This window comes from Kuraishia capsulata, genomic scaffold (genome assembly GCF_000576695.1).
Source record: "Kuraishia capsulata CBS 1993 genomic scaffold, Kuraishia_capsulata_scaffold_4, whole genome shotgun sequence".
NCBI lineage: Eukaryota > Fungi > Ascomycota > Pichiomycetes > Pichiales > Pichiaceae > Kuraishia > Kuraishia capsulata.
This window is the reverse complement of record NW_019172953.1, coordinates 878,378-903,116: the sequence shown is the minus strand read 5'-3', so window position 1 is coordinate 903,116 and position 24,739 is coordinate 878,378. Positions and strand designations below refer to the sequence as shown.

The 24,739-nt window shown below is 45.0% G+C and overlaps 12 protein-coding genes across 12 annotated transcripts; 5 read left to right on the top strand and 7 right to left on the bottom strand.

Moving 5' to 3' along the window:
* Positions 1–215: 215 nt before the first annotated feature.
* Positions 216–895, top strand: KUCA_T00003591001 (uncharacterized protein; the record flags this gene model as incomplete). The annotated part of the gene is made up of 3 exons (XM_022602021.1): positions 216–335; positions 403–617; positions 667–895. 3 exons carry the CDS (start codon positions 216–218, stop codon positions 893–895), a joined length of 564 nt encoding a protein of 187 aa, XP_022459605.1.
* A 1,097-nt stretch (positions 896–1,992) lies between these two features.
* KUCA_T00003590001 (uncharacterized protein) lies at positions 1,993–3,846 on the top strand (the record flags this gene model as incomplete). Its single annotated transcript, XM_022602020.1, has 1 exon — positions 1,993–3,846. The coding sequence occupies one exon, from the start codon at positions 1,993–1,995 to the stop codon at positions 3,844–3,846; it is 1,854 nt and encodes a 617-aa protein (XP_022459604.1).
* A 230-nt stretch (positions 3,847–4,076) lies between these two features.
* On the bottom strand, positions 4,077–5,562 carry KUCA_T00003589001 (uncharacterized protein; the record flags this gene model as incomplete). Its single annotated transcript, XM_022602017.1, has 2 exons — positions 4,077–5,452; positions 5,514–5,562. 2 exons carry the CDS (start codon positions 5,560–5,562, stop codon positions 4,077–4,079), a joined length of 1,425 nt encoding a protein of 474 aa, XP_022459603.1.
* Positions 5,563–5,790: 228 nt separating this feature from the next.
* On the top strand, positions 5,791–7,341 carry KUCA_T00003588001 (uncharacterized protein; the record flags this gene model as incomplete). Its single annotated transcript, XM_022602016.1, has 1 exon — positions 5,791–7,341. The coding sequence occupies one exon, from the start codon at positions 5,791–5,793 to the stop codon at positions 7,339–7,341; it is 1,551 nt and encodes a 516-aa protein (XP_022459602.1).
* A 251-nt stretch (positions 7,342–7,592) lies between these two features.
* Positions 7,593–8,876, bottom strand: KUCA_T00003587001 (uncharacterized protein; the record flags this gene model as incomplete). Its single annotated transcript, XM_022602015.1, has 1 exon — positions 7,593–8,876. The coding sequence occupies one exon, from the start codon at positions 8,874–8,876 to the stop codon at positions 7,593–7,595; it is 1,284 nt and encodes a 427-aa protein (XP_022459601.1).
* A 779-nt stretch (positions 8,877–9,655) lies between these two features.
* On the bottom strand, positions 9,656–9,868 carry KUCA_T00003586001 (uncharacterized protein; the record flags this gene model as incomplete). The annotated part of the gene is made up of 1 exon (XM_022602014.1): positions 9,656–9,868. The coding sequence occupies one exon, from the start codon at positions 9,866–9,868 to the stop codon at positions 9,656–9,658; it is 213 nt and encodes a 70-aa protein (XP_022459600.1).
* A 649-nt stretch (positions 9,869–10,517) lies between these two features.
* On the top strand, positions 10,518–13,202 carry KUCA_T00003585001 (uncharacterized protein; the record flags this gene model as incomplete). The annotated part of the gene is made up of 1 exon (XM_022602013.1): positions 10,518–13,202. The coding sequence occupies one exon, from the start codon at positions 10,518–10,520 to the stop codon at positions 13,200–13,202; it is 2,685 nt and encodes an 894-aa protein (XP_022459599.1).
* Positions 13,203–13,497: 295 nt separating this feature from the next.
* KUCA_T00003584001 (uncharacterized protein) lies at positions 13,498–14,883 on the bottom strand (the record flags this gene model as incomplete). The annotated part of the gene is made up of 1 exon (XM_022602012.1): positions 13,498–14,883. One exon carries the CDS (start codon positions 14,881–14,883, stop codon positions 13,498–13,500), a length of 1,386 nt encoding a protein of 461 aa, XP_022459598.1.
* Positions 14,884–15,550: 667 nt separating this feature from the next.
* KUCA_T00003583001 (uncharacterized protein) lies at positions 15,551–16,351 on the bottom strand (the record flags this gene model as incomplete). The annotated part of the gene is made up of 1 exon (XM_022602011.1): positions 15,551–16,351. The coding sequence occupies one exon, from the start codon at positions 16,349–16,351 to the stop codon at positions 15,551–15,553; it is 801 nt and encodes a 266-aa protein (XP_022459597.1).
* A 283-nt stretch (positions 16,352–16,634) lies between these two features.
* Positions 16,635–17,429, bottom strand: KUCA_T00003582001 (uncharacterized protein; the record flags this gene model as incomplete). Its single annotated transcript, XM_022602010.1, has 1 exon — positions 16,635–17,429. The coding sequence occupies one exon, from the start codon at positions 17,427–17,429 to the stop codon at positions 16,635–16,637; it is 795 nt and encodes a 264-aa protein (XP_022459596.1).
* A 1,338-nt stretch (positions 17,430–18,767) lies between these two features.
* On the top strand, positions 18,768–20,687 carry KUCA_T00003581001 (uncharacterized protein; the record flags this gene model as incomplete). The annotated part of the gene is made up of 1 exon (XM_022602009.1): positions 18,768–20,687. One exon carries the CDS (start codon positions 18,768–18,770, stop codon positions 20,685–20,687), a length of 1,920 nt encoding a protein of 639 aa, XP_022459595.1.
* Positions 20,688–20,988: 301 nt separating this feature from the next.
* On the bottom strand, positions 20,989–22,992 carry KUCA_T00003580001 (uncharacterized protein; the record flags this gene model as incomplete). The annotated part of the gene is made up of 2 exons (XM_022602008.1): positions 20,989–22,696; positions 22,952–22,992. 2 exons carry the CDS (start codon positions 22,990–22,992, stop codon positions 20,989–20,991), a joined length of 1,749 nt encoding a protein of 582 aa, XP_022459594.1.
* Between the last annotated feature and the right edge of the window lie 1,747 nt (positions 22,993–24,739).

The window sequence follows — 24,739 nt, the reverse complement described above, 5'->3', positions numbered from 1 at the left end:
TTATTTGTAGCAATGACGTAAACTGCGGCCGGTGACTTATATAATCGATGACATAAGCAACAGTACTCCCGAACGCGTCTTTGGAACTTTGAAATATTTCATGGGATATGGTGGTTGAGCAGGTTAATAAAGCCTGCTAATATTGCTTTTTTTTGAGTGATTTTACTCATTCCATTGTTCTTCTGTGTTTATTTCCTTAATCTACAGCCTCGTCGATGTCTATACCTGCCAAACTGACTCAGACGCTGACCCCCGGCGAAGTCAACTTCCTGGCCGAGAACGAGATGATAACAATACTGCCCAGATATTCGTTGGATAAACTGCAGCTTATAGGAGTAAGTGTGCTGTGTCAGAGATTGTTCCAGTGCCTTTATTTTTGCTACCTATGCTAACCCTTTCTAGACGCGTATACCGGCTCTCAGACCAATGAAGAGAGAACAGGTTCCAATATGGCTGGCCATAATCCTCAAAAATCAAGACAAGTGCAATATCGTGATGCCACAATGGCTCACAGTGAGACAACTCAAAGCATTTTACGATCAAGAAGTGAAGAATTCAGACCGATTTGCCCAGCTGCCATGGCACTGGATCGAAATTTCCAAGGCATTACTGGAGAAGTGAGTATACTTGGTAGCAACCAGATAGTTTGCGATACTAACCCACTAGGGCTTCGGATGATATGCCAGACAAACCTCATGAAATACGCACAATAATACAGGACTTAAGGGAGATCAGACAACTTAAAGCCCGGAAGGGTTTAAAAGAGTTGAACGAGAGTTATATCCAACTGGACAATCTGAGTCTATTGGAGATCAACGAATTGAGACCGTTCATTGTGAAAGTAATGGACCAGATGAGGAAACTGAGTGATAGTGTGAATAGTGGCGAACAGTGATCAAACATGAAAGGAGAAAGCGCTCAGTTCAATAAGTGTTGAACTGAGCACCAGCAAGTGATCACCAAAAAGAATCACCGATATTTGACCAATATCCCATTAACCTCAATACGCAATTGCATAGAAACGTCTTTTTGAAAACTCACACTAATACTCTAAGAAAAGATGCACATGAAACCGAACAGTACGGTAGCTACCAATAGCAGCACAGGCCCAAGTCATGATGGCCAACTTTGCGCCTGCTACTCGAAACTCCTTGCCCGAAAAATCTGCTAAAAAAACTCAAACTTCCATATATCAAGACCTTAGCAAACATCAAATGATCCAAGCAATAATAAAAATTGTGGTCGCGGTCTCTGAGCTAGAGCCCACATTACTTGCTATGATCCAAGGAATCGCCCAATCGGGTCATCTTGCAGATAAGGCTTCACTTGCATGAAGATGAGATCTGCCCTTCTACAGGACAGTCACACGGAGAATCGACCACAGATATCCCATGTACATCGAGATGATAGGCAATCACCAGAATTCAACAGGAATACCTGAGACTTTATACTTAAATAAATCAGATTGACGAACAAAGCGTAGCTATAACTAAGAACTATTGTTCCAACCTGATTTGGGCAGTACACATCAGAATACTGGCCTCTCGCTAAATGCCCCATATTTACTCCAAAACGTTAACTCCTCTGCATTTGCAAGAACAAAGACCAAGAATTTTTCTCTCAGCAGTAATTTGAAGATCCAAATTGCAAAATCTCTGCCTCGGTACTAGTCAAGGCTTCAAGGTTATTGAAGTGGTATCGCAGGACAAAGGCTTATCTGTCATACAAAATCCTCATCACTGGCGCTTGTTCGGGCCATTGCCGAACCACACAACAGATTTCAAGTATTGAAAAGACAGAAATACTTGCAAACGTTCCAGAAAGCTATCCGTTTTTATCCGCTGAATTTTTGTTTGAGTTCGGAGTGTTTTTCCTTGTTAAGACGATTGGTGAGTTTAGGCTTTGATCTGGTTGTGACAGATCAAGGAGAAACACACATTGGCGAGAGTACACCCAAAACTTCAATTTTTTTCTTGATTTCAGGTCAATTAAATGCCCATTATGAACAGCGAATATTCTGTTAAGTCTCTGGAAATTCCTGTGAGGGAATTGGAGAGTCGCTACCAGATTATTGGACCTCTTGGCAGTGGGAGCTTCGGTACAGTCTCCTTAGCTAAGGCAAGACAAGGAACTATGGAAGCTCTCTTAGTTGATGATACTTCCAGAGCGGGCACGATGATGCAATCGGTCGGAGATCGTCCTTCAAACCCAACCGTTGCCATCAAGTCGACAAATAAACGGGTAGTCAAGCTGAGCGATTGTTCCAGGCTGAAAGAGCTGAACTTCATATGGGCGATCAAGGCACATCCAGCACTTGTTCAAATTTTTGAGGTGTTTGTGGATTCAAAATCTTTCAAGGTGCAAATTGTAATGGAAACCATGGACCAAAACCTCTACCAGCTCATGAAAGCCAGGAAAACTACTCTGTTTTCCCCTCGCACTTTGAAGAGTGTTCTCAGCCAACTTCTAAGTGCAATTCGTCACATTCACAGGTGCTCATACTTCCACAGGGATATCAAGCCAGAGAACATCTTGGTGATGCAAACTGTCAATTTTTATGGTTCTAAGGAAAACATCCCTCCTAACCGCAAAAACGACTCCTACATCGTCAAGCTTGCAGACTATGGATTGGCTCGTCACGTCCAGAACACCAAGCCCTACACAGCTTATGTCTCAACGAGATGGTACAGATCTCCCGAGATCCTACTGCGGGACAGACAGTACTCATATCCTGTAGACGTTTGGGCTTTTGGATGTGTTGTCGTTGAAGCTGCTACTTTCTCTCCACTGTTTCCAGGAAGTAATGAGATTGACCAGATCTTTCGCATTCTGGCCAAACTGGGATCTCCAATCCCACCTTCATTTTACAAAGGAACCCCGGTAATGACAGAATCCAGCATTGATTCCGACGACGTGGTAAACGAGCCTTTCGGAGGATACTGGCCAAAGGCGTATTTGCTAGCCGAGAGCTGTGGTTTCAATTTCCCTTTGGCAGAGGGTGATTGTTTTGAAAATATTCTATCAAGAAGTGACCTGGGATCCGAATTTTGGAAGCTAAAGCAAATAGTGAGATACTGCCTTACATGGGATCCAGCAACTAGAGCAACTGTTGAGGATATATGCGCAGAAAATTACTTCGACGACAGCGTGATCCGCGAAGATGACAGGTTGAAGGCAAGCACCACCAACCCCGCACCAGACTGCAACTTACCTCTGAGAGGTAGACCAGAGCCTTTTGCTGGGCTTTCAACAAAGTCGCACAATGTTCCAGATCTGCCTCCACTGGAAGATTACGTTTCAGAGAAGCAGACAGTATCGAAGACCGAGCAATTCGATTCTATAGCACGGGCTTCTCGAAACCTGGCCAACGATGAAAACTATGATCCTCGTTTCTCAAAAAAACTCCGGAAGCTGCCTCGAATTCCGTCCAAGTACTTTCAAAAACAGCAAGCCGCAACAGAGGCGAGCGACACAGGAAGCATTTACGACCATGCCACACCAGAACTTGTCGAAGACATCCTGTATTCGTCGGATAATCCTTCCAACTATGAAAATGCCGAAACATTTGACGAAAGAAGAATTATTGACAAGCTGTTATACGATTCTCTGGATGCGACGTGGAACGAGAATGAATTTCAAAAACTAGTGGGAAGTGATTCTCTTTTGGATTGCGAATACAACGACAATTCGTGCAACCTCTCTCAAAATCCAGAAGTCACCAACGGTTACATTGACGATCAAAGTAAGAACGTCTACACATGGATGTCATCGTCTAGACCATTGGATGCTCGATTGTATAACGAGTCATTGTGGAACCATCATGATTACAAGCATTCTCCCACATGAGGCTACGCTACTACGAGCTTTTTCTTTTCTCAATTATTAGAAGTCACTTAGCTACCATGAGCTTCGCTTAGCATTTACGTATCTTCATTTTCATTTTCATTTTCATTTCTTCTTTTTTATATTTTGCAGAGGTCTTACGGTATTTTTCTCATTCATTTTCTTCACTTCGTAGACTTGTCGCTTTTCTTCCGCGTGGGTAGTTTGACAAATGAATTGGATTCCATGATTCGTCATTGAAATTCCAAGAAATCTGCCTTGTGATCCATTTCCTCTTCAGGATTTAAGGCACCGATCTCAGAATCAGCATCATCAGAGTCGCTGCCTGATATTACCAAAGAACCATCATCAGATGTTCTCCACGAAAACACAGAATCCTGATTGATAGGGCTGACTCCGTCATTATCCTCGTTTCTGACGATGTTGTGACTAAAAACTTTGGGCCTGACGTGGTTGAGTCTACAAGCCGGCAGCATGGGACATGATCCATAATCAATAAAGTCAGGACAATCCCAGCTGTGTCTGAACTCGCAATCACGACCTGCCTCGCAATAACCACCAACAGCAAACGGCCTACACACCACATCATTGGTCTCAACCTTATGGGTGTAAAGACAGTTCTCATTTGTACAACCACCGGCAATATTGAAAAACTTGCACGAAGGTGAGTTATACTGGGTGGGCTTATGTTGCAAGAGGCAGTCAGCCTTGAAACAACTTCCTCTCACAAAGTCTTTGCAGAGAGCGATTCTTTCTGGATCGTGGATGAAACGGCATGTTTCTCCATTCCTGCATATGCCTAGTAGAAAACGCGGAGATGTTCTGTTAGTAAACGTTGCTGAGTCTGAACTCTTGAACTCCAAATACTTACCAGCTCGTGAATAATGTTTGCAATATTCGCGAGTTCGCGTGCTGGTGGTGGCTGTTAGAAACTCTGGTTCACCAGATCTCAAAGAAAAAGATACGCACGGTTCAACCCCGTTAGGCTCAACTACCAATTTATACTCAACTCCGCGAGAGGTCTGGTACTTGAGTCCGTCTATGGCGATTTGGTGCGGAAAGTTGGGGATGGGGTCAGACACTAATAGAAGCCTGGTGGTATTTTTCACCTGAACGAACTGGTGTCCGTTGATAATCCTCCTGTTAACATCACCATACATAAGTCTGTTGGCTGAAATCGCTTTCAGAACCGCCATCCTATGCCTCTCCGCTTTTAATGCCAGCTTAGCTTCGGCTTTCCGAGTGGCAATTGCTTGTAGTCGCTCCTCCTCTTTAGCATACACCTTCTCATTCACCAGACTGAGACCACGTTTTGTTACCTTTGACACAAATCTGTCTCCAGCACCCACAGGTATCTCCCCTTCATGCTCTGAGGGATCAGACAGTCCGTTTTCGGGGTCTGATGGCGTACCCTGCGCTAGCACCAGAGTCAGGTTTCTGTGTCGAGGAACGGAATACCGACCTCGGCCCCTGCTACCTCTAAACCTTGTATTTTGAACAGGATAGCTATACGAAAACTTAGCAACCTTTGAACCGGGATCGGCAACGGCCTTTGGCTCAACAGAGCCTGAAGCTGTCTGAGTGTCTCGCTTACGCTGCTCTATCTCCTCTGCATTAAGGTTGTATTAGTATGTCCTGTCAGGAAATCGAAAAAATCATAAAATACACACCCTTCAACTTGTCTATCTTAGACTGTAGCTCTTCTCTGGTATCACTCATTTTGAATGAAGTGAAATATACGTCACAAACTGCTTTTAGAACCAACCCTTTAGTATAACGATTGACACATAAATTTATTCTTTGTAGTAAACATCTGATTTAACCCGATAAAAATTGGCAGACATCTCATCACCCACCCGATGATGAATGGCAGAAGGCATGAAAACTAGTTTGCTTAAACAAAGCACTGACTCTTTTCACCTATCAACCCTGACCACACAAGCAACCATGTCGATCGAGTTCAAGCAATACAAAGCGAAAGAACTTTGTCTTCCTATGCTCAAGACGGTTTTGCCACTGGACGATGAGTCGCTGGGTCAAATATTGGACTACGCAGTAGTGAACCTCCACAACAGGCTAGAGGCTGAAACCCATTTTGTGAATTTGCTTGGAACTTCTCCTGATGCGCTCAAATTCATAAATGCATTTTTGGTGCTGATATATGGATTAACAGATGATGAACAACTAGGACTCAAAGTGCCGAAATCTTCGGCCAAGAGTAAGTCTGTAAAGGTTGCCTCACTTCCTCAGTCCAAAATAGCCGCCAAGATGGCACGTTTGGCCCAAACAGAGACTCAGAACCGAAGCAGATCACCTTTATCGCCAAATTCAACTGGAATCACCACTTCGCAGCTGATAGACCAACCAACAGAATCGACACAGCAAACACAAGCAGCCAAAAAGGCCAAAAAGAAGACTTTGAACAACTTAAAAGACATAGAATCTGCTCTTACAGAACTCGAAGTGGCAAATTCTTCGGAGATTTCAAGCACTGCAAAGCGCTATTGCAACTGCATGGGCACCAGGCACCCTCTGTTTGAGATGTTTCCGAACTGTTTGAACTGCGGTAAGATCATCTGTGTGAAGGAGGGGATCCAACCCTGTTCATTCTGTGGCAAGGAGCTATTGTCTAGCTCAGATTTCGCTGAGATCCAGCAAATTTTGGAAAGAGAGAAGGAGGAGTTGGAAGGAAAGCCAAAGGTCTCGACTATCGTGCAGCCCAAGGCGAAGAAGAGAGAAAAGATTACAGTCTCATTGAATTCCACAGGAACGAATAATTTTAAAGAGCAAGAGAGGTTTTTCCACAAAGTTGAAAGGAAACTGGAACAAGACAGGGCAAAGGAAGCGGAGGAGGCCTTGCAGCTGCAGGAGACCAAGAAAATACAACAGCAAATTGAAAAGTACGAGTCCACCAAAGACAAGGATCCTGAGCTTCTGAAGGCACAGGAAAGATTGGACAACCTTTTGAACTTCCAGGAGAATGGTGTGGAGAGAACGAAGATCATTGACCAGGCAGCCGATTTCGAGACTCCAAATTCGGCCTCTAGTCTGTGGGCGTCTCCAGTGGAAAGAGCCATCCAGCTGAGAAAGCAGCAGAAACAGCTAAGAAAGCAGGAAGAGCAGGAGAGAGCAAGAAATGGCAAGGGAAGACATGTGGTGGATGTGGTGGTAAAAAATGGCAAAGTGTTCCTCCACGAAAAAGCTCCCACAAGTCAAGAGACGGAAACTACCGAAGAGGACAAAGACATCAACAAGCTCCAGGAGGAGCTGACCCAGGTCAAGATCAAAGAAGATAAAGAGAGGTTCTCGAATATTTGGGATTATAAGCAGGACAAATACAGGTGGCAGAAGCCTATGTATCTTTCAGCTCCATCAGACACGAAAACCGAATCTTCTTTGCTGGAGGCTCCATTATTGGTGAATGCTGACTTGAAGAAGGTGCAATTTGGCAATGAAAACGACATTGAGGATAATCTATTTAGGCTGCCTGGCATATAGTTGTGTGTAAATAGGGAAGATGCCTGGTCATTAAGCAAAGGTTGCTTTACATGATAGGCGAGTCTCTTTCTGAGACATGATGGAAAAAAAGGTTAATAGGTAGGCGATCTGAAGTTTTATTTATACATGGTAGTAATGGAGTCTATATAACTGAAATAGGTTGACGCCAACTTTTCAAGGGCTCCACTTCTCTACAGTGTAGCCAGGCACCAATACCAATTGGCCTTAAGGCCCTTTGCTATAAGCCAGGTCTAAAGTCTTTCTTCTCTTTTAGGCAACCACTCTTCAATCTCTGAAATCTCCAGATGAGGCCTAGTAACTCTGCTCTTTATTCCTTCTGGCCATTTGGGATTCGATCTCCATCTCCATAACCTCTCTATTTCTGGATCAAGAGCACCATTCATCTTGGCCGATATATATCTTCCTATATTGGGGAGAAACTTGAAGCCATGACCTGAATCACCACAAGCCACATAAACATTCTTTTTTCCAGGAACTTCATCAACCAAAAAGTGCGAGTCAACAGTATCGCTCAACCAGCATACTTTGGAATCCAGCAGCTTATGGTTTTGGAGATCCGGAAGAGCCAGTCTCAAGATCTCCTTGGCATGCTGGTATGATTCAATAGGCACTGTGTCTTTAGGATAGTCAGTATGGTACCGCGGTAGAGTGGTGAGCTTATCGCTTTGAAACGGATTCTCTACTGTGTTTTTGCAGTCAGCAAAGGTCAAGGCTATCTTCAGCTTTCTTGTCTTAGCATCGGGTGGGAAGAAATAGCCAAGTTTCGCACTGAAGAATACGGGAAGTCCCTTATACTTGTCATATTCTTTTGCACTCAGTTGAATATGCGTTACGAAACACCCGGTGGCCCGAATCTGCTCTTCCAAGTCAATCAGATGGCCGGTCGCAGCTCCAGACGCTACCAACACTTTATCAGCCGTGTAAATAACTCCCGACTTCACCCGTACTACCCCGGACTTCACTTCAACTACTCGGCCATCGTCACCGAATTTGAACTTCACACCATGTGCCAGTGCCTCCTGGTAAGCTGCTATCAAAGCGTCCGAGGAGTGGCCGTATCCGGCATTTTGATTGTATGTGGCCTTGAAATCATCCGGGAAATTGTTGTCCTTAAATAGGGGAGCAATTTCCCCTAGCTGCGAAGAAGAGTTTATTTGCACAATATTCTGGTTTACACCTAGGGATTCCAGATTTTTCAGCGACTTTTGCTCGTAGGATGCCCTGGCCTGTGACTCGGAGGAGGCAGCAGATGCATTCATGGTGATCCGACCACATTGGTGAAAGCAATGCTTATAAACAGCTGAACATGACCACTCATTGATGGCCTCAACAGCCATCTTGACATACACCACGTCGCTGTACTCTGCCCGGATGATTTTGTTCAGGTCATTGGCCGCCGACCAAGGAGAGGGTACTGGATACGAATCCAAAGCAAGCACCTCCACGCCTTGTTTGGCAAGTTGAATAGCTGTAGATAGTCCAAACACACCACATCCAACTATAATGCAGGTCATAGCCAAAAAACCAACCTGTCAAGAAAAATAACAGTGCTAAATCTTAAGAAAGACACTTAAACAGATAAGCTCGCGTTATCTGAGAAGGACCACAAAAATGGGATATTCACGTGACAATCCCATTTCCACGATTGAAAGAAAAATTTCACATATAAAAGCTCAGCTGGGCGCCCTCCTCTTTACCCTTTCTCTTCTTCCTCCTCCAATCATCAGTAGTGGTTATACTATCTCTAATAAGATATATAACATACTATGTTATAGCAACCTTCCAGTGAAGTCGTTGGTCTGACATTATGTCTTTTCATATGACTCACGTCAGCTGAGTGCTTTCCGACTTTTTTAACAGGAAAGTCACGGAAAGCATTCCGTTTCCGGTTCCTTAGAGCAAACGACCATACGCTAGTGAAAGACTGACGACCGATATAACCCAATACTTATCTTGGGCCGTGCGAGTCGTCCAACTAGACGTGTCGGGACATTCCAAAACCAGCATACGCAACCTTGTATCGGTGAAAAGCGTAACCTGTATCACCAGTATCGTGACTACTATCATGACCTTTTCTTACCTTAACAGCCCTCTTCAAGTTTGTAAACTACAATGAACGTAATCGTCAATTCTCGTTATGATGAAGAACTATTTACAATGCTTCCAATCCTCACGACAGCGTGAAATCAATATCCGCCTCTAATCTCACCTGCTTCAAAGCTCTGGCCACTTGGGAAACACTTCGTGCTCACCAAACCCATGCGCTATTTCCCCTTGTCAATTACCTTGTCATCTAGTTCGGGCTAGCAGCACCGGACCCTCCAGCCTCTCCAGCTCCAGCTCCAGCTGCTTTAGTCTCCTCAGCCGCCTTGAACTCAGCCTTCAGACGCTCCATGGCCCTGAAGACCTTACTTTGTAGATACAAACTGCCTCCCTTTTCTTTGGCATTTATATCGAAAAGATAATTGTACTTCTCCTCCACCTTCTTGGGTGACAGTTTGGTCATCTCGACATCCAAAATCTTACACGCCTCGTCTAAGGAGATTCCTGTATCTCTCACCTTCGAGGCAGACGACGCTGTCTGTTTAGTTGACGTGGCAGCCGCCTGGCGGTACGCCTCTGTGAACGCTCTTCCAAACACCTTGGCTCCAGTGAAAACCACCTGAACGAGTAGTCTGTGTGCCTAAAGAAATCCCGAGTTAGTAACGGTTTTCACAGTATCAGAATGCAAAGGAACTATCGTTAATATCGACTTACCATCTTTCAACAGAATTAACCCGATCTAGATCAAGTTGCGTGCTTGATCAAAACGATCAAAACTTATTTTTGTTAAGATTTCACCAGATTTCGACCCACCTCGCCCGGCACCAGAGGCACGACATCCGCCACCCAAAGTCCTGCTGAGTGGGGCACGCCCCATCGCACCCTAAACGATTACACTGTTATTGCTCGTTTAGCCTTTACAACGGTACTCAGACCAGTCAGTTAGAGACAGTCGTGCCACCGGTTTGGCATTTTGCACTGTTAGGGAGCTATTCCAGGTCTACAGGGTTCTTTGTATATTTGCTATCGTTAACTTAGCCAAATTCGAGTTGCCGCCTTCATCTAGACCGCTCTCTCTGATTCTACATCGCAAGCTATCTAACGCCACAAAGATGTCAGATCAGGGCCCTTCAGACTCCAGAGATAGCGATGCAGCTGCTTTGTTGATGTTGTTCCAAAGCCAGCCTCAAAGACTTCCTCAACCTGAAGAGCAAAATGTGGAACCTGAGCGGAAAGAGGAGAGCGATACGGCAAGAGCTCAACTGCAAGATCAAGAAAATGGCCAGCCGAAAGAGCCACAAGAAGAGTTTAAGTTCGTTAAAATCAAGGAGTCCGTTCAAACAGCTGATGTGTCAAAGAACCAAGCTCAAGATCTACAAAAAGACCCAGCTTTAGAAGCTGCTTTCCAGCCTGCTTCGGCAGCCCTGTCTTCTTCAGCTTCCTCTTCATCTTCATCCAGCTCTTCCTTGAATGACTCAACAGATTCTACACCATCTGTGCCGAATAATTCTAAGCAAAGAAAAAGCCCGCCCCTGCAACAGCGAAACAACCCCACTTCCAATTCGCCTGGCCCAGCAGCAGCTGCTTTGGCTACAAGCAACAATTCTAACATAAAGGCTGTTGTTGCTGCTGCCGCTCTGGCTGCTGCCGCTGCCACTCCGATGCCATTGATGAATTATGGGAGCAAGACTTCTGAGACAGAAGATGTTCCAGTGGGTGTTCCAGTGGATGCTCCTGTCGAAGCAGTGGCTATAGAGACCGAAATTGCGGAAGTAAAGATTGTGGATATACCGCCAGAGCCGCTGACATCTGAAACGGATGTCCTGAAAACTTCTGAAGGTGAAAGTGTGAAATCTCCCGAGGCTGTTTCGTTGCAAGCAGCTCCATCACCAGAGAGAAAAGTTGAATTTTCAGTTCCCGTTGAGGAGACTCCTATTGAGACAATCATCCCGGAGAAGAAGGAGAAGAGGGCCAGAAATGTGCGAACCGTCAAAGCTGACGAGTCCAGCAATGATGATGTCACCTACCGCGTTGATCCAGATGCTGGCATTATCGGATGCGCGTGTGGATACGATTACGATGACGGCTTCACGATCCAGTGTGACCGCTGCTACAGGTGGCAGCATGCGATCTGTATGAACATCAACACTGCTGCAGAGGCTCCAGAAGAGTATCTATGCTATTTGTGTGACAAAACCAGGGATATAGATCCGACGGAGGCCAAAAAGAAACAGCAGTACTTTTTTCAGCCCAAACGCAAACGCAGCAACAATAACCTAGACTCAAACGAGGATCAGAGAAAGAAGCAGGCAACCTCCAAGAATGGCGAGCAGACTCCAGCAGGTCCTACTGGTTCCGGCCCAAAAGAGAGAAAGCCATCAAACCCAAGGGTAAGCAAATCAGGGAAGAACAAGAAGATAGAAGAAGACGAGGAGGGAGATGTAGACATTTCTGTCTCTGGATATCAGGCTTTCTACTATCCCATCGTGTCAAATGGGTACAAGAGCTTGGATATTAGGAATTTCTGTGATAAACTGCCTACTCTGCTGGCTTTTGACGGTGGTGTCAAATCGCTGAACAAAGCTCAGTATAAGAAGATGACTACTCCATCTAAGTTCAAGATACACGTGAAGACTTTCTCGGAGAGCTCAAAGCAAAAATTTATGGGCATATCCAGACTGGGGTTATTTACTGGTGGAGCAGCCGAAAAAGGGGACATCATTCTGGAGCTCCTAGGCGAACTCGAATTCAAACAAGAGTATACCGATGACACAAGAAATCACTACCGCATTTGGGGATGTCCCAAGCCGAAGGTGATTTTCCATCCAACACTGCCTATTGCTTTTGACTGTCGAGGTCTTGGAAACCTTTCAAGATTTATTCGGAAGAGCTGTATTCCGAACTGTGAAGTGGTCACCTTCAACGTTGGCGGTTCCATTAAGTTTGGAATTGCTGCTACGAAAGCTTTAAAATCAGACACGGAACTGACATTGCCTTGGGAATGGGATGTTGATCATCCCATCAGACTCATAGCATCGGGCAAATCATCTTTCGACTCCCTCGGTGCAACCGAGAAACAGTTGTTGATCGATTCGGTGGAAAGCATACTCGCATCGTGCGAATGTGGGTGTAGCTCTACGGGAGATTGTTCTCTCTACAAGGTAAGGAAGGCCAGCTCTTATTTGCTGCGTTCGACTAGAAAAAGTGGAACTTCTGCACCTGACGAAACTGAAAGAGATTCGTCTTCGGTTTCTACCTATATGCCCATCCATGAGAGACTACAGGCTCGTGATACTGCAATATCAAAGAAAATTGAAGAAAGTGGCTCCAGATCCATCGGAGTGACTAACTCTTCCGAGGAATCGTCTCCAAGGGAGGATGCCGAGACGGGATCAGAGGAACTCCAGTTCTTTGTACAGAAGAGAAAGTTTGGAAAGAACCTACTGGGAGGTTTGAATGCCGATATGCTTCCGCACCGGTACAGGATGGTTCTTAAGTCTCGGAATGCAAAGGAGTCAGACGAGGATACCGCCCCATCTTCGGATTCCCCTCATTCTCCGTTGGACGATTTGCCTGTTCCAGTCGACGTGAACACCCTTGCGTTCAAGACGGTCCAGCTCATTCCAATGGAAGATCTGGTCAAGGGTGAAAATGCTAATATCAAGACCGAGCCTATGGTTGCGATTTCGGCTGCAGCCACTACAAATGCTCCTCCACCGGCCTTGGAAACTAGCGCTCAGCCGAAGAAGAAGCTCAGTTTGGCAGACTACAAGAGGACCAAGAGCGTTAATAAGTGAACAAAGCTCCAAAGAGAGAAGTGTGTCCAGAACAGGTCGAAAAGAGGACAAAAAGAGGACCAAATACAGCATAAAAAGAAGGCCAAAGCTTTCACAATTGATGATTTACTGAGTTTGCGATTGAATAATGATCGGACACTAAAACACATGATGTCTTATGCGCTTTTCACCAAATTAATTGAGAATTTAATAGGTTTCAACGAGTTAATTTCATTTCTACTTCATATCCCGACATGATGAAAAGCTTCATTTCCAAGACCTTTTGGTTATTTTTCAAGCTGATTGCACCCCCCATTCAATCAAGAACAGGCAAAAACTGTCCTACTATCAACATCGGAATGTCAAACACGTCTCTTTTGATGGTCCACACACATGCACAACGCAAATAGTCATTTTCAACAGCCTTTCGTAGCACACAATCCGTGAGATGGGTTGCATTTAAGTCTCCAAAAGCCATATTACTGAAACTTTTGAAGTACTTTATGGTGCTCTCATCATCCATGAGCTCCACGATGAAGGTCCTTTTTGAGAGAAGAGACATCTTGGAGTAACCAGTCAATGTAGCAAACTCGCTGGTAAGAGCTACAATCTCACCTGTCCGTCTCCAGATAATTGTTGGTGATGGAGAAACAGATATGAGGTTCTCATACTCAAGTAGAGACCTCTGGAACGACCTTTCAGTGAAGATAAGATCGTTCTCGTACAGCGACTTGGTGGCCGAGATGAATGAAGGCCGGTATTTGGCCATGCACTTGGCAATTTCAATCAGTTGTTCCCTATTGAAACGTTCTTTCAGATATTTGATCAGTGAGTGATATGCGTTTGGATATTGGTAAGATTTCACCACGTTAGTGAGGTAGATATCGTCGGGCACTCTGATGATGTGCCGTAAGATCAATGGTGAAGTATATCCTTCTTCCTCTTGGATCTCGTTAGGAACTTTGCTTGCAGTATTTGGCATCTGACTGTGTTTGGGATTATACTGATAAGAGTTAGGAGTGGCATTATCTGGATACGACGAGATCATTGACCCGTCTTCTCCGAGCTGGATGAACGGTCTCAACGAGAGGTCGGCCTCGAAGTACTCAGACGGCGAAGGCGGATTCGTGGTTAACAGATCAGTCAACTTGACATACTCGTCATTGGCCAGGTGGGACTGAAATGCCTGCGGCTGATGAGGGGAAACACTAGAATCGAGCCCGTCGCCTTCATTTTTCAGACTTAATCGCTGAACTGCCGTGTTGATGATGTCTCCAGATACGGACGTAGAATCTTCTTTCGCATTTATCGGTACCTTAGACCCAAGGTAGAACAAATGTTGTCCCGTTGGCTGGACGTAGCCTGTAATATGATCTCCGTGTCTTGGTGGAACTGAGGCATCACTGGATCTGGCAAAGTCATCCTCCATACTGGCATCACCAGCGCTAGACCCTATCGATCGCGATCGGCTATGACGATTTCCCGAAGGTTTGCTAACACGACCTTCGCCACCTGAGCCGGTTGACATGTAGCGCGAGCCTCGTCTTTCCACATCTTGACAGGGCTCCTCCACGCCTCTCTTGACGCAGTTCTTGCATGGCCGCGTGGAATCGCATTGGAGATGTTTTGAGTGGCAGAAAGTACACGCCCTCTGAATGGGTCTTCGGGCCTGCTTTATCTCCGGAGCAAGTCTTTTCGTCATGAATCGAATATGAACTGAGAGATTTGATTTTTCACTCAAATCTCGTTTTGGTGGAGTGGTGTTGATGCGATGGGAACCCCGGGGCAACTCACTTTTCGCGGGGTTGAAACTCAGAAGGCGTCGTCAAATTAGGCACGCCACTCAAAAACAAAAATTCGCCGAGGAAGTTAAAGTTTAGAGATATTTGACGTCTTCAAAAGAGTTGAAACCCTCGAAATATATTAACACAGTGGTAGTTGAGATGCTGTGGACAAGACCAGTCAAGTCCCGGGGAAAAGACGGGCCGGGTAGAACACAAGTTTGGTTACCCGGGCATGTTTGGCAGGTTGAATCTGGGGTAGACCGAGGGAGATGTATGCTCGCATTTATAAGGGGAACTGGATATTGACGCGATTTTTGAACTGATGAGTGATTATGCACGTACCAGTGTGCACTGCTTTGAGGAGTTCAAGTTGATATTTTGATTTTAATGTAACCAAGCATTGCCCACCCAGGCTACAATTTGGCATTGCACTAAAACTTTTGGCCTAATTTACATATTTATACAGCTGAGAATAAATAGTGTCAGATATGATCTCCTGGTGTCTATGCGGTATTTGTGATCTCCATATTGCCAGATACCTTTGGCACTTGCAACAACTTTGGTCTCCAACCCATTTCACCCAGTTTACTTCTCTAAGCATTCCCTTAAACACCGCCACACCGTCTCCAATAATTCTCGCCTCGGCAAAAGCTCCGGAAACACGACACTGATGGCGTAGTCATCAGCATCCGAGATTTGATGAATCAATTGCATCACAAATATCACATTAAAACCACTGAAACATTCGTTGATCATCACATCCAACACCCGGTCCATGGGATGGAACTTCTTCTCGCTGAGATAAAGACTCATTCCAACGGCCGCTTTGGCCTTAGAATCTTCGAAACTAGCCGGCTTCAAATATTTTTTCCCAAAAATTTGTCGTATCAATTTGCCGAAAGATCTTCTATATGTTCTGGTCTCGGTCTGTAATCCTACTTTGGGAAGAATAAGAATCGTCTCGCTCTTAGTCATGTCTGTCTTCAAACTAACCCAGTCCGTCACAATATACGCCAATGTTATGCTTACAAACAGTCTGAAACATAAGCATAGCAAAAGGGCCTGTAGCGTATTATTCTCATCAGATATCCACCTGATGGTGGGTCCGAAAACGTAACCAATAGCATACTCAAATGCAGGAGCACCAGAAATCTGGTAAAAGACACAACTAAAACCAGCAAATAAACACAGGAGTATTCCCAATCTATAGAACAGCAAAGAGCCATCCGAAGGTTCGCTGTTGGTAACTGTAAAGTCTGCGTAGTTACACTGCGAAACTTGGCCTTTGAGTACGGAGCTGAGTGTGCTATCTCCTGCGGATTGTGTGTATCTTGTTGTTCCCCCAGGGCCACATACAGTTGCCCTCAAGACATGAGCGCGCGCCATGGGACTCAAACCGAGAAAATTGCCCAAATAAAGGTTGTGGACCGAGAGTCAACACGAGCCTCGTCCCTACGATAGTTCAAGATGTCCTCCTATTAAGGCAGTGTCAGGGCTTCTGTGCGGCACATAATGGGAATTTCCGGGGTTCACCCCAGAGATCTCCAGTCGGTCTTTTTTCACCGAATTGGAAACGATTTTACCGAAATATTTCGAGTCTATTGGGTGCGGCATATAGAGCTTCATTTATTTAATCAGGTGTAATTTTAACAATTTTTTGCACCATTTCTCACCTGGCCATCCACCCTCCATCAACAACGATGCACTCACCGGTGATGTAGTCACTAGCTCTCGAAGCGAGAAAAACAGTGGCTCCCTTCAGATCCTCCGGTTTACCCCATCTTCCTGCTGGAATCCTGTTGACTATATCGGCATTAGCCTTAGGATCAGTCTCGAGATCGTTCGTCATATTAGAAGAGATCCAACCAGGTGCAATAGAGTTAACCTGGATATTCTTGGGAGCCCACTCATTAGCCGCAGCCTTGCTGAATTGCAAAATTCCTCCCTTCGAAGTGGTGTAGGGAGCCACACGGACTCCTCCCTGGAATGAAAGCAGAGATGCAGTGAAAATGATTTTGCCATGAGTACCCTGCTTAATCATATCTCTTCCAATCTCTTGGGTGAGTCTGATGGGGATATTAAGGTTCACGTGCAACTGCCTGTCAAATTCAGATTGCTCGAAATCCTCCAGATTAGCCCGTGAGGCCGTTCCAGCGTTGTTGATGAGGATATCGATTTTTCCGGAGGATGACAGCTTATAGGCAGGCTCAACAATTGTCTCAAACACCTTATCCAGGGCTGTCTTTTCGAAATCTGCCTTTATAACAGAAATCTTAGCTTCTGATTCCGGGTTACTTGCTTTGATCAAGTCAATTGTTGGCTGGGGATCCGTGGTGTCACGGTGAGTCAGAATCACCTCCGCCCCAGCCTCATATAGCCCTACGGCCATGTACTGGCCAATACCATTGGTAGCACCAGTGATAAGGACAACTTTACCCTTAAGAGAAAACAATTCAGCAGACATGGTTGATATTTCGAGACTTAGAAGGAAACTGTTGAAAAATAAGCGAGAACAAGAGACTCAGCCGGTGGTTAAAACTTTTGAGAAACTGATTTGGTCCGTTATTATTAGGGTGATCATCACGCGCAATCACATAATCGAAGTACTATTCGATACGGTGGATACTCAATGGTATCTGGAGGAACTTGCAAATTGGATAACCCGTATTCATTAAAATTGCAGTAATTTTTGAAATCTTTGGGCGAAAGAACCCAGTTACTCGATTATAGTAGAACACCCCATGTCAAGGGTATGGTCGTTAAGCAGGGTCCATGAGCCACAGTAGCCACACCTAATGGTTCTCGATTCCAAAACAGTAACATGCCCGTTGTCATGCAAAAAGCGATCCGAATATAATCAAAAGTTAAAGCATGGAAAATTTCGATTTTTAGTTAGCATTGATCATGAATTTTCAGTTGCATAGTTAAAACGATGCCAGGGTTTGAATGTTCGCTCCCGATTTGGAAACTGCATGTGACTCAAAGAGTTCGAGTGAATATGCATGGCTCTAGCGGGCCGTTTTTACGTATTTAACTTAATTTTATCTCTAAATTCTCGCAAATGTTTCAAAGTGCCACTAGTTGACAATCGTCCATCTCAATATTCAATTCCCGCTACCCAGAAGCCACTTGCTCGTGACGTAGTCATCAGCCTTGGAAGTCAGAAAACGGCCACTACTTTTGATGACCGTGGGTTTGCATCCATACACCAGTCGAGATTCATCCCAAGAAAGGCAATCAAATGGTGGTGAAATTTCGGTCTCTGAAAAAAAGAAACTTCTTCAGCTATGTCTTAAGTGTTTCAATTGCAGCGCTGATGCGAAAGAGGGATTGCCCAATCTGGCAAACGCCCCCAACGTCAAGCAATCTCGATGACGCAGTCCGCACATCTTTGTAGTCAATGGCCATCACTTTCGACACCCAAGTACTATTAACTAAAGCAAAGCATTATCTGGAAGCTTTCTTAAAATTCCAGAGGGTGAGCATCAAGTTAATTGGATTTAGACCAGCATGCAGGCGTGCACTATGCAAATTGATAATAACACACGACACGACCATCGCATCCGCCGATTACGCGCGGTCTGACCAGTTGACACATGTGAAGGGCAGTTGTAGTTCATTTTGAGGGTGGGCTTTTTTTTTACAGGAGCTACACAGTCAGGAAGTTTTGGTGCGACTGGGTTTGTTCACGTGAGAGCTCCAACACTGCCGATTAAAACCAAAGCCGTATACTTGTTGGGTAGTAACGCGCGTCCAGAGAACCTCTTAACTTTTCAGTACCCACGGCACCTCCACAGCGCAGATGGAGGAGGCTGAAAAGCGACATTTGACTCAGCAGAAGACGCTTTTGCGATGGGTGAACTCAAAGATACGACAACCGCTCCAGCATATTGACCAGCTTTGCGGATATCCCGGGAGAAGCTCCATTCCTCTTGTTGAGCTAGTTTGTGCGTTATGGGATGGCTTTGACCAAAGCCTTGCAGATAATAAAAAATCGAATGCGCAGCTGAACCGTATACATCGGGTGGAAAAGACTGTACAAATCATGGATGTTTTGGTGGAAAAAGGACTGATATGGCAACGGTTCGATGCAGCAAAGTTAGTGGATGGAGACTCCAAATCTATATGCAATCTCCTGTTCACACTTGTGATGGAATTGGCCAATGTTGAGCTTGCAAATCTGGAAAAAAGCCAAAGCATTGCACATGCTAAAAAACGGGACTTTTTAGTTCATTGGTGTCACCAGTGTACTTCCAAGCATAGAATAACAAATGTTATAGACCTATCTTCAAGTTGGTCCAAAGGAAATGCCATATATGCAATGTTTGACCATCTGAAGCCTCGGGTGATTGATTATGAAGAAATGCTCGAAACGAAGTTGCCAGAGGCGAGAGCCGAAAATTTGGACTACGTGCTGGATCTCTTTACGGAGTTCTTTCATGTTCCAAGACTTATTGATGCAGAGGATCTGATGGTTGATAGGCCAGATGAAAGATCGGTCACAACACTTGTAGTGGAGTTGTTTAACTCGGTGCAGGATATTAGAGATAGAGAGAAGGTGATTGCTGAAAAGGAGGTTCTTGGAGGGAATGACGGGTTCCGGGTGTTCGTGGACTCTATGCTCCAAATAGTGGAAATGAGAACGGAGGTGGAAGCGAGTTTCACAAAACTGCAGGACTCAGTTGATGTGCTCTTGGAAAATTTAGCCTCGGAAAAAGCTGCTTCGAAACGAGCGCTTGCAACAGGCTTGAAACTGGATACAATTGGGAAGAGTAGTGATCTCAAGTCTCGACTCAAAACGGTGGGCTTGCTTTCAGGATGCGAAGATATCTTCAAGGAGATTTTGGAGATTGTGAAGGAAGAGACATATAAATTAGAAGCCCCTGAGGTTAAGCAGAATGATTTCGAGAAGTTGCTGAAGCTTTGTGAAGACAGGTTCACCAGACTACTACATGGAACAACTGCAGACGTCGAGATATATCTTGACGAGGATCTTTTGGAGCATCTTCAGCTGATTACCAAGATGTCAGAGGATCTGAAAAAGATAAGCAATTTTTCGCGAATGGCGAATAGCGCTGCCAATGGATGGGACGACTCGTGTGAGTATCGTCTCGGATCTCTCAAACGAAACATCCAAGACCGATTGGTATTTATCCAAAAAGAGATAAGAACGAGAGACCGATTGGCCAATCTCGGTTCCAAAAAAGTGGACAAACTGGCTGCCGAGATGGGAAACCTCAATCTTGAAGAACTGGACTATGTCTTCAACAAGTTTGACACTGGCTCCAAAGGATATCTGAACAAATCAGATACAAGAAAGGCAATCACGTTCATGTACTCGGAAGTGAATGTTTCCGCTATAGAGAAAGCTTTTGAGGCATCTCTTGCCCAGACTGGAAGGGTTCTCCGCGGGCTTTATTTTGACGAGTTTGTACACCTTTCCAAGACATTTGGCGATGACGAAAGCGACGACAACGATACTGACGACGTCCTGTCTTTGTCTAACTTTGGTATTCTGAGTCTGTTCAAAGAAGTCAGCAATGATTCAAACACAGTCAAGATTTGCGATCTTGAGACCAAATATGGACACGATGTTGCCGAGAAACTCAAGGTGTTGATGTTGACATCTATTGATGAAAAGAGCCTTGAGTATGCAATATTTTTCAATGGGGGATTCAAGAACATAGTCACTCCAAAGGAGCTGTTTATGGCCGCGAGATGAGGTCACCAGCAACAGTGGATAGACATTATGTCCGATATACCTATATAAGCTACGATTAACGATTATACGACCACTGTTATTCAGTATGTAAATGATAAAGGCGTTCTGGGTAATACGACTAAGATTGCTCAGATGAATCTTCTGGATATTTTGGTCATGTGTTTGCCCTCAATCTCATTTCATTTCATCTCATCTACCTTTTCTATGCCCACCTTTTCTTATCTTGCATGCCAATCTGCACCTACCCCAACTCCACCCCACTTCTCTAATGTAAACCCATTATTCACCCTATAATACATTGCTATTTTACAAATTTCTCCAGTGCAGAACACATCATATTGTCCCCATTAACCCCAGTAGGACTATTCAAATAAGCATCCTCCCAGAACTGTAGATCCTCCTTGCTGAAGAAGTTGAAACTTTGGGGCGGTGTCATGAACGATGTATCCTGTACTATATCCGGAAGCTGGATCTTGCAGACCTTCTGCTGCTTACTCAAACGCTTCCGCTTTGACTTTATACCGGAGAACAGCTTCTCGAGATTCTGATATCTGTGGCGGGCCTTACGATTACCCCTTTCACTCATTGTCAGCAGCAGATCTAGCGAGAACTGGATGTAGGACTCCGTCATATCAGGGTCATCAGAGCCCATCGCGAGGAAGATGGCAAAAGTAAGTGCAGTATGGTAAAGATAATCCGTATCGCTTGGACCGTGAATGGCAAACATATCTGTCTTGTGGAGATGTGTTATAATGTTGAGAGAAAGCCCCGCCGAGCTGAAACAGTTGCTGATAACACTTTGAAGAGGACCAGACAGAATAGAACGGTGGTAATTGCGCTCCAGAATTTTCACCAAAACAGGTGCCGTAGCCAACTGAATCAGAAGACAGTAGAATAAATGGACCGTTAACACAAGTCTCCTTTTCATATTAGACATCGAAAGCATGTGTGTCAAACTGGCATCGTCTGGTATGGACTTCTTCCAGTCAATTAACCTCTGCAGCATCTCCAATACATCCTTCAGGAAGACCTGTCTATTTTGAAGAGAACCCTGCTTCTGATAGACGATATGGTTAACTTCCTCTGCCAAGCGACCAATCAGCAAGAAAGATTTCAGATGCTGTCTGCCCATTTTCAAGCTTGGTTCTCCGTAAACCAAGCTCAAGGGATACTGTCTAGTAATAATCTGTCTGTCTAGAAGCATCGCCTGTGCATCTTTAACTGAAAGAAACCTGTTGATGATGTATGTGGTCCAGAACACCACACGTCCGTACTGCACCTCGACAGATTCTTCATCTAACTCACTCTCTTCTGAAAAATCATCCCGCCTGAACATACCAGTGCTACTGCACATCTGTAAGGCCAGTCCCGAATATGTGAGTGCGTTGATATCGTCTCCTATTGCGCGAAAGTAGAATGAGGCCCCGTTCATGAACTCAATGGCTTCAATCGGATGTGGGGTCTCCAATCGTAGATGCTCAAAAGCACGCCATGCTGCAATAAAAAATGGCAGTCCAGCCTTTGAATCAATCGGTCTCGGGTTGCTATTGTCGTAGATCTCTCCCAATGCAAGTACCATCATCAGCAAAGCAGGCACCCAACGCTCTTCTTGCGGAAGAGTTTCTGGGAATACGATACACGGATCTTCTTCTTCTTCCTCTTCATCTTCTCGCATACAGTACTCGGCAACTTTGGCCTTCATAAGATCGAGTCTCAGGGGAAAGCCAGTGTGGAAACACGCAGTCAAGATCAGCGAGATCGCCCTCGTGCGCGTGATGTTCGGCACATCCTGGTGGCGAGCCTCGGAAATATATTGCTCACCAATTGAATTAGAGCTGGTAAGGATGTCATATTGAAGAGCCTTATACTCAAGGCTCTTGAGCTTGGACTCCAGAACGATCGCCTTGCGTTTTGTCTCGCTATACCTGCACGGATGTCTCGTTTTGGCACATGCCTGGCACGGTATTGTTCCGGAGCATTTTGATCGCCTTGATCGGCACCTGTCACACCTGCTAAATGTTAGTAACACTAGAAAACAAAAGGCGATGGGAGTGGGAAAGTGGCGAGGGTGGCATGAGCTTGTAAGCCTGTAGATAAGGGAAATCGACTGAAAACAAAAAGAAACGGCAAAACCCTAGAGATAAGGCAATCACCGATTCACAGCGTTTTCAAATATCAAGCTCACCAAGAATATTGAACAAAACAAGCCATTTTTCACACCATTTCTCTTGTCCTCCCCCTCAAGAGTTCAAATCAACACTTACGCAGCCTTAGACCTGGACCTCTTTTCGGTGTTTCTGGACATTCAAAGAAAAGCCCGGAGGATACCAGGCAAGCAGAAAAAACAAAGAAGCGAGAGAAAAGAATAAAAAAACGGCGTAAAAATGAGAAGAGCAGCTATTCAAAACGATTTCGAACTAAAGCCAAAGTGGGATATCTGCTTCCTCAGGGACCCTCTCTAACTTTATTCAAATAAGCCCAAAACGGCAAGTATCCTGCTTTGAAGAGAACCACGGTTTATAATATGGATGTAGCCCTTGTCCAGATGTGGTGGTATATTAGAAGGGGCAGAAAGTGCACGAAGGATACACAGACTAACACGGTTTATCAGGTTTTATCTCACGTTTCCAACAGGTACCATGGTTTAGCTCTGCGAGCTCCACACAATGCGGGTCTATTAATATATAAAGAAGAAAAAACCAGGAATCATGCCCGCTGAGACGCGGCCAGTTGCTGCGCGCTCAAAAGAAAGCCAAAAAAATTCTTAAATCCCCCCCCCTCCAAAAAGGTACGTCCCTCGAATGGTTATGCGGCCATGTCGGATGACGTTCATTGTTGCAGGGAAGATGTGTGACGCTGTGCAAGATGGAACATAGGTAACGCTAGATAGGGAAAATGGGTCAGGAGTTTCGAAGCAATAGCGGGGATCTAGCAGTGATAGTTACTTTCTAACCACGCTACAAACTTTTGGACAACCCTTCCCTCCAATAAGTCTCGAACCCAGACACAGATCAGTTGCCTCAATCCTCCCACACTTCGATCCCTATTAAGGTTGAACTGGCAAGGATCTCGGAATTTGGCTACATACAGAACAGCCCAGAATTACGGCACATGTGCAGTAGCTGGTAAAACACACTAAAATGCTAGTTTCACAAGCCTCCCCGGAGTGAAACGGCTACCTCTACGAAACAATAGGATTGCTTCTCTATGAAATGCGAAAAATATTCTTTAAAACGCATATACGGATCCACCCTGGATGCACTATGTCACCGGGCCGCAGGACGTGTGCCGACCGAGTTGCGTTCCGGTTGAATGAAACGCGGTCGGTTAAAAAAACACAGAACAGCTATTTTCAGCGGGAAACGCTTAAAACTGGTACAAAAGTGATCCAGGCAAGGAAAGGGTTTTCGTGTGTCCGTTACAGCCCAGATATGGCATGTGTGCTGTAAGCTGGGACCTCCTTCAAATGTGAGAGAACATTTCTTGGACAAAGCCGTCCGGCCAATGAGGCGCCCGGATTTGGCTCAGACGTGAGGGAATTTTTTTTCTGCGTGTGTGCTTCAAAATGACACAATAAGCATGTACAGAAAGAGCATTATGGGCCCATTGATCTGGTCCCGTCCTTATATATGCACCGCTAAAATAACACGGGCTACGTAGCCTTGAATTTCACTAAAAACATCACCTTGTTCGGAAGTGGCCAGCCTGATATCTGCCGAATCCATGTAGAAAGTTGTCGCGGAAATGCCTACAGTAGAGGCATGAAACTTGGCTGTATGGCGCTTTTAGGTCATCGAACGCAAGTGTCAACTTGACCACGCATTTATCCCCGATTGGGAAGGCCGTTCCATCTCGAATTTGAGTGTTTGTTGCTGTCGGTCCCAGATCCCGAAGCATTTGCAATTGGCATTTCGAATGTCCCGACTTCCAGGGAATTGTCGTATGGCGCTTCTGGACCGTCACGTGCCAGAAATTGGCTAGATATCCAAAAGTTTCTTTTAGACGCATTTAACCGTGCGTCTGGCCTAAATAGGTCTAATTGGCATTCGAAC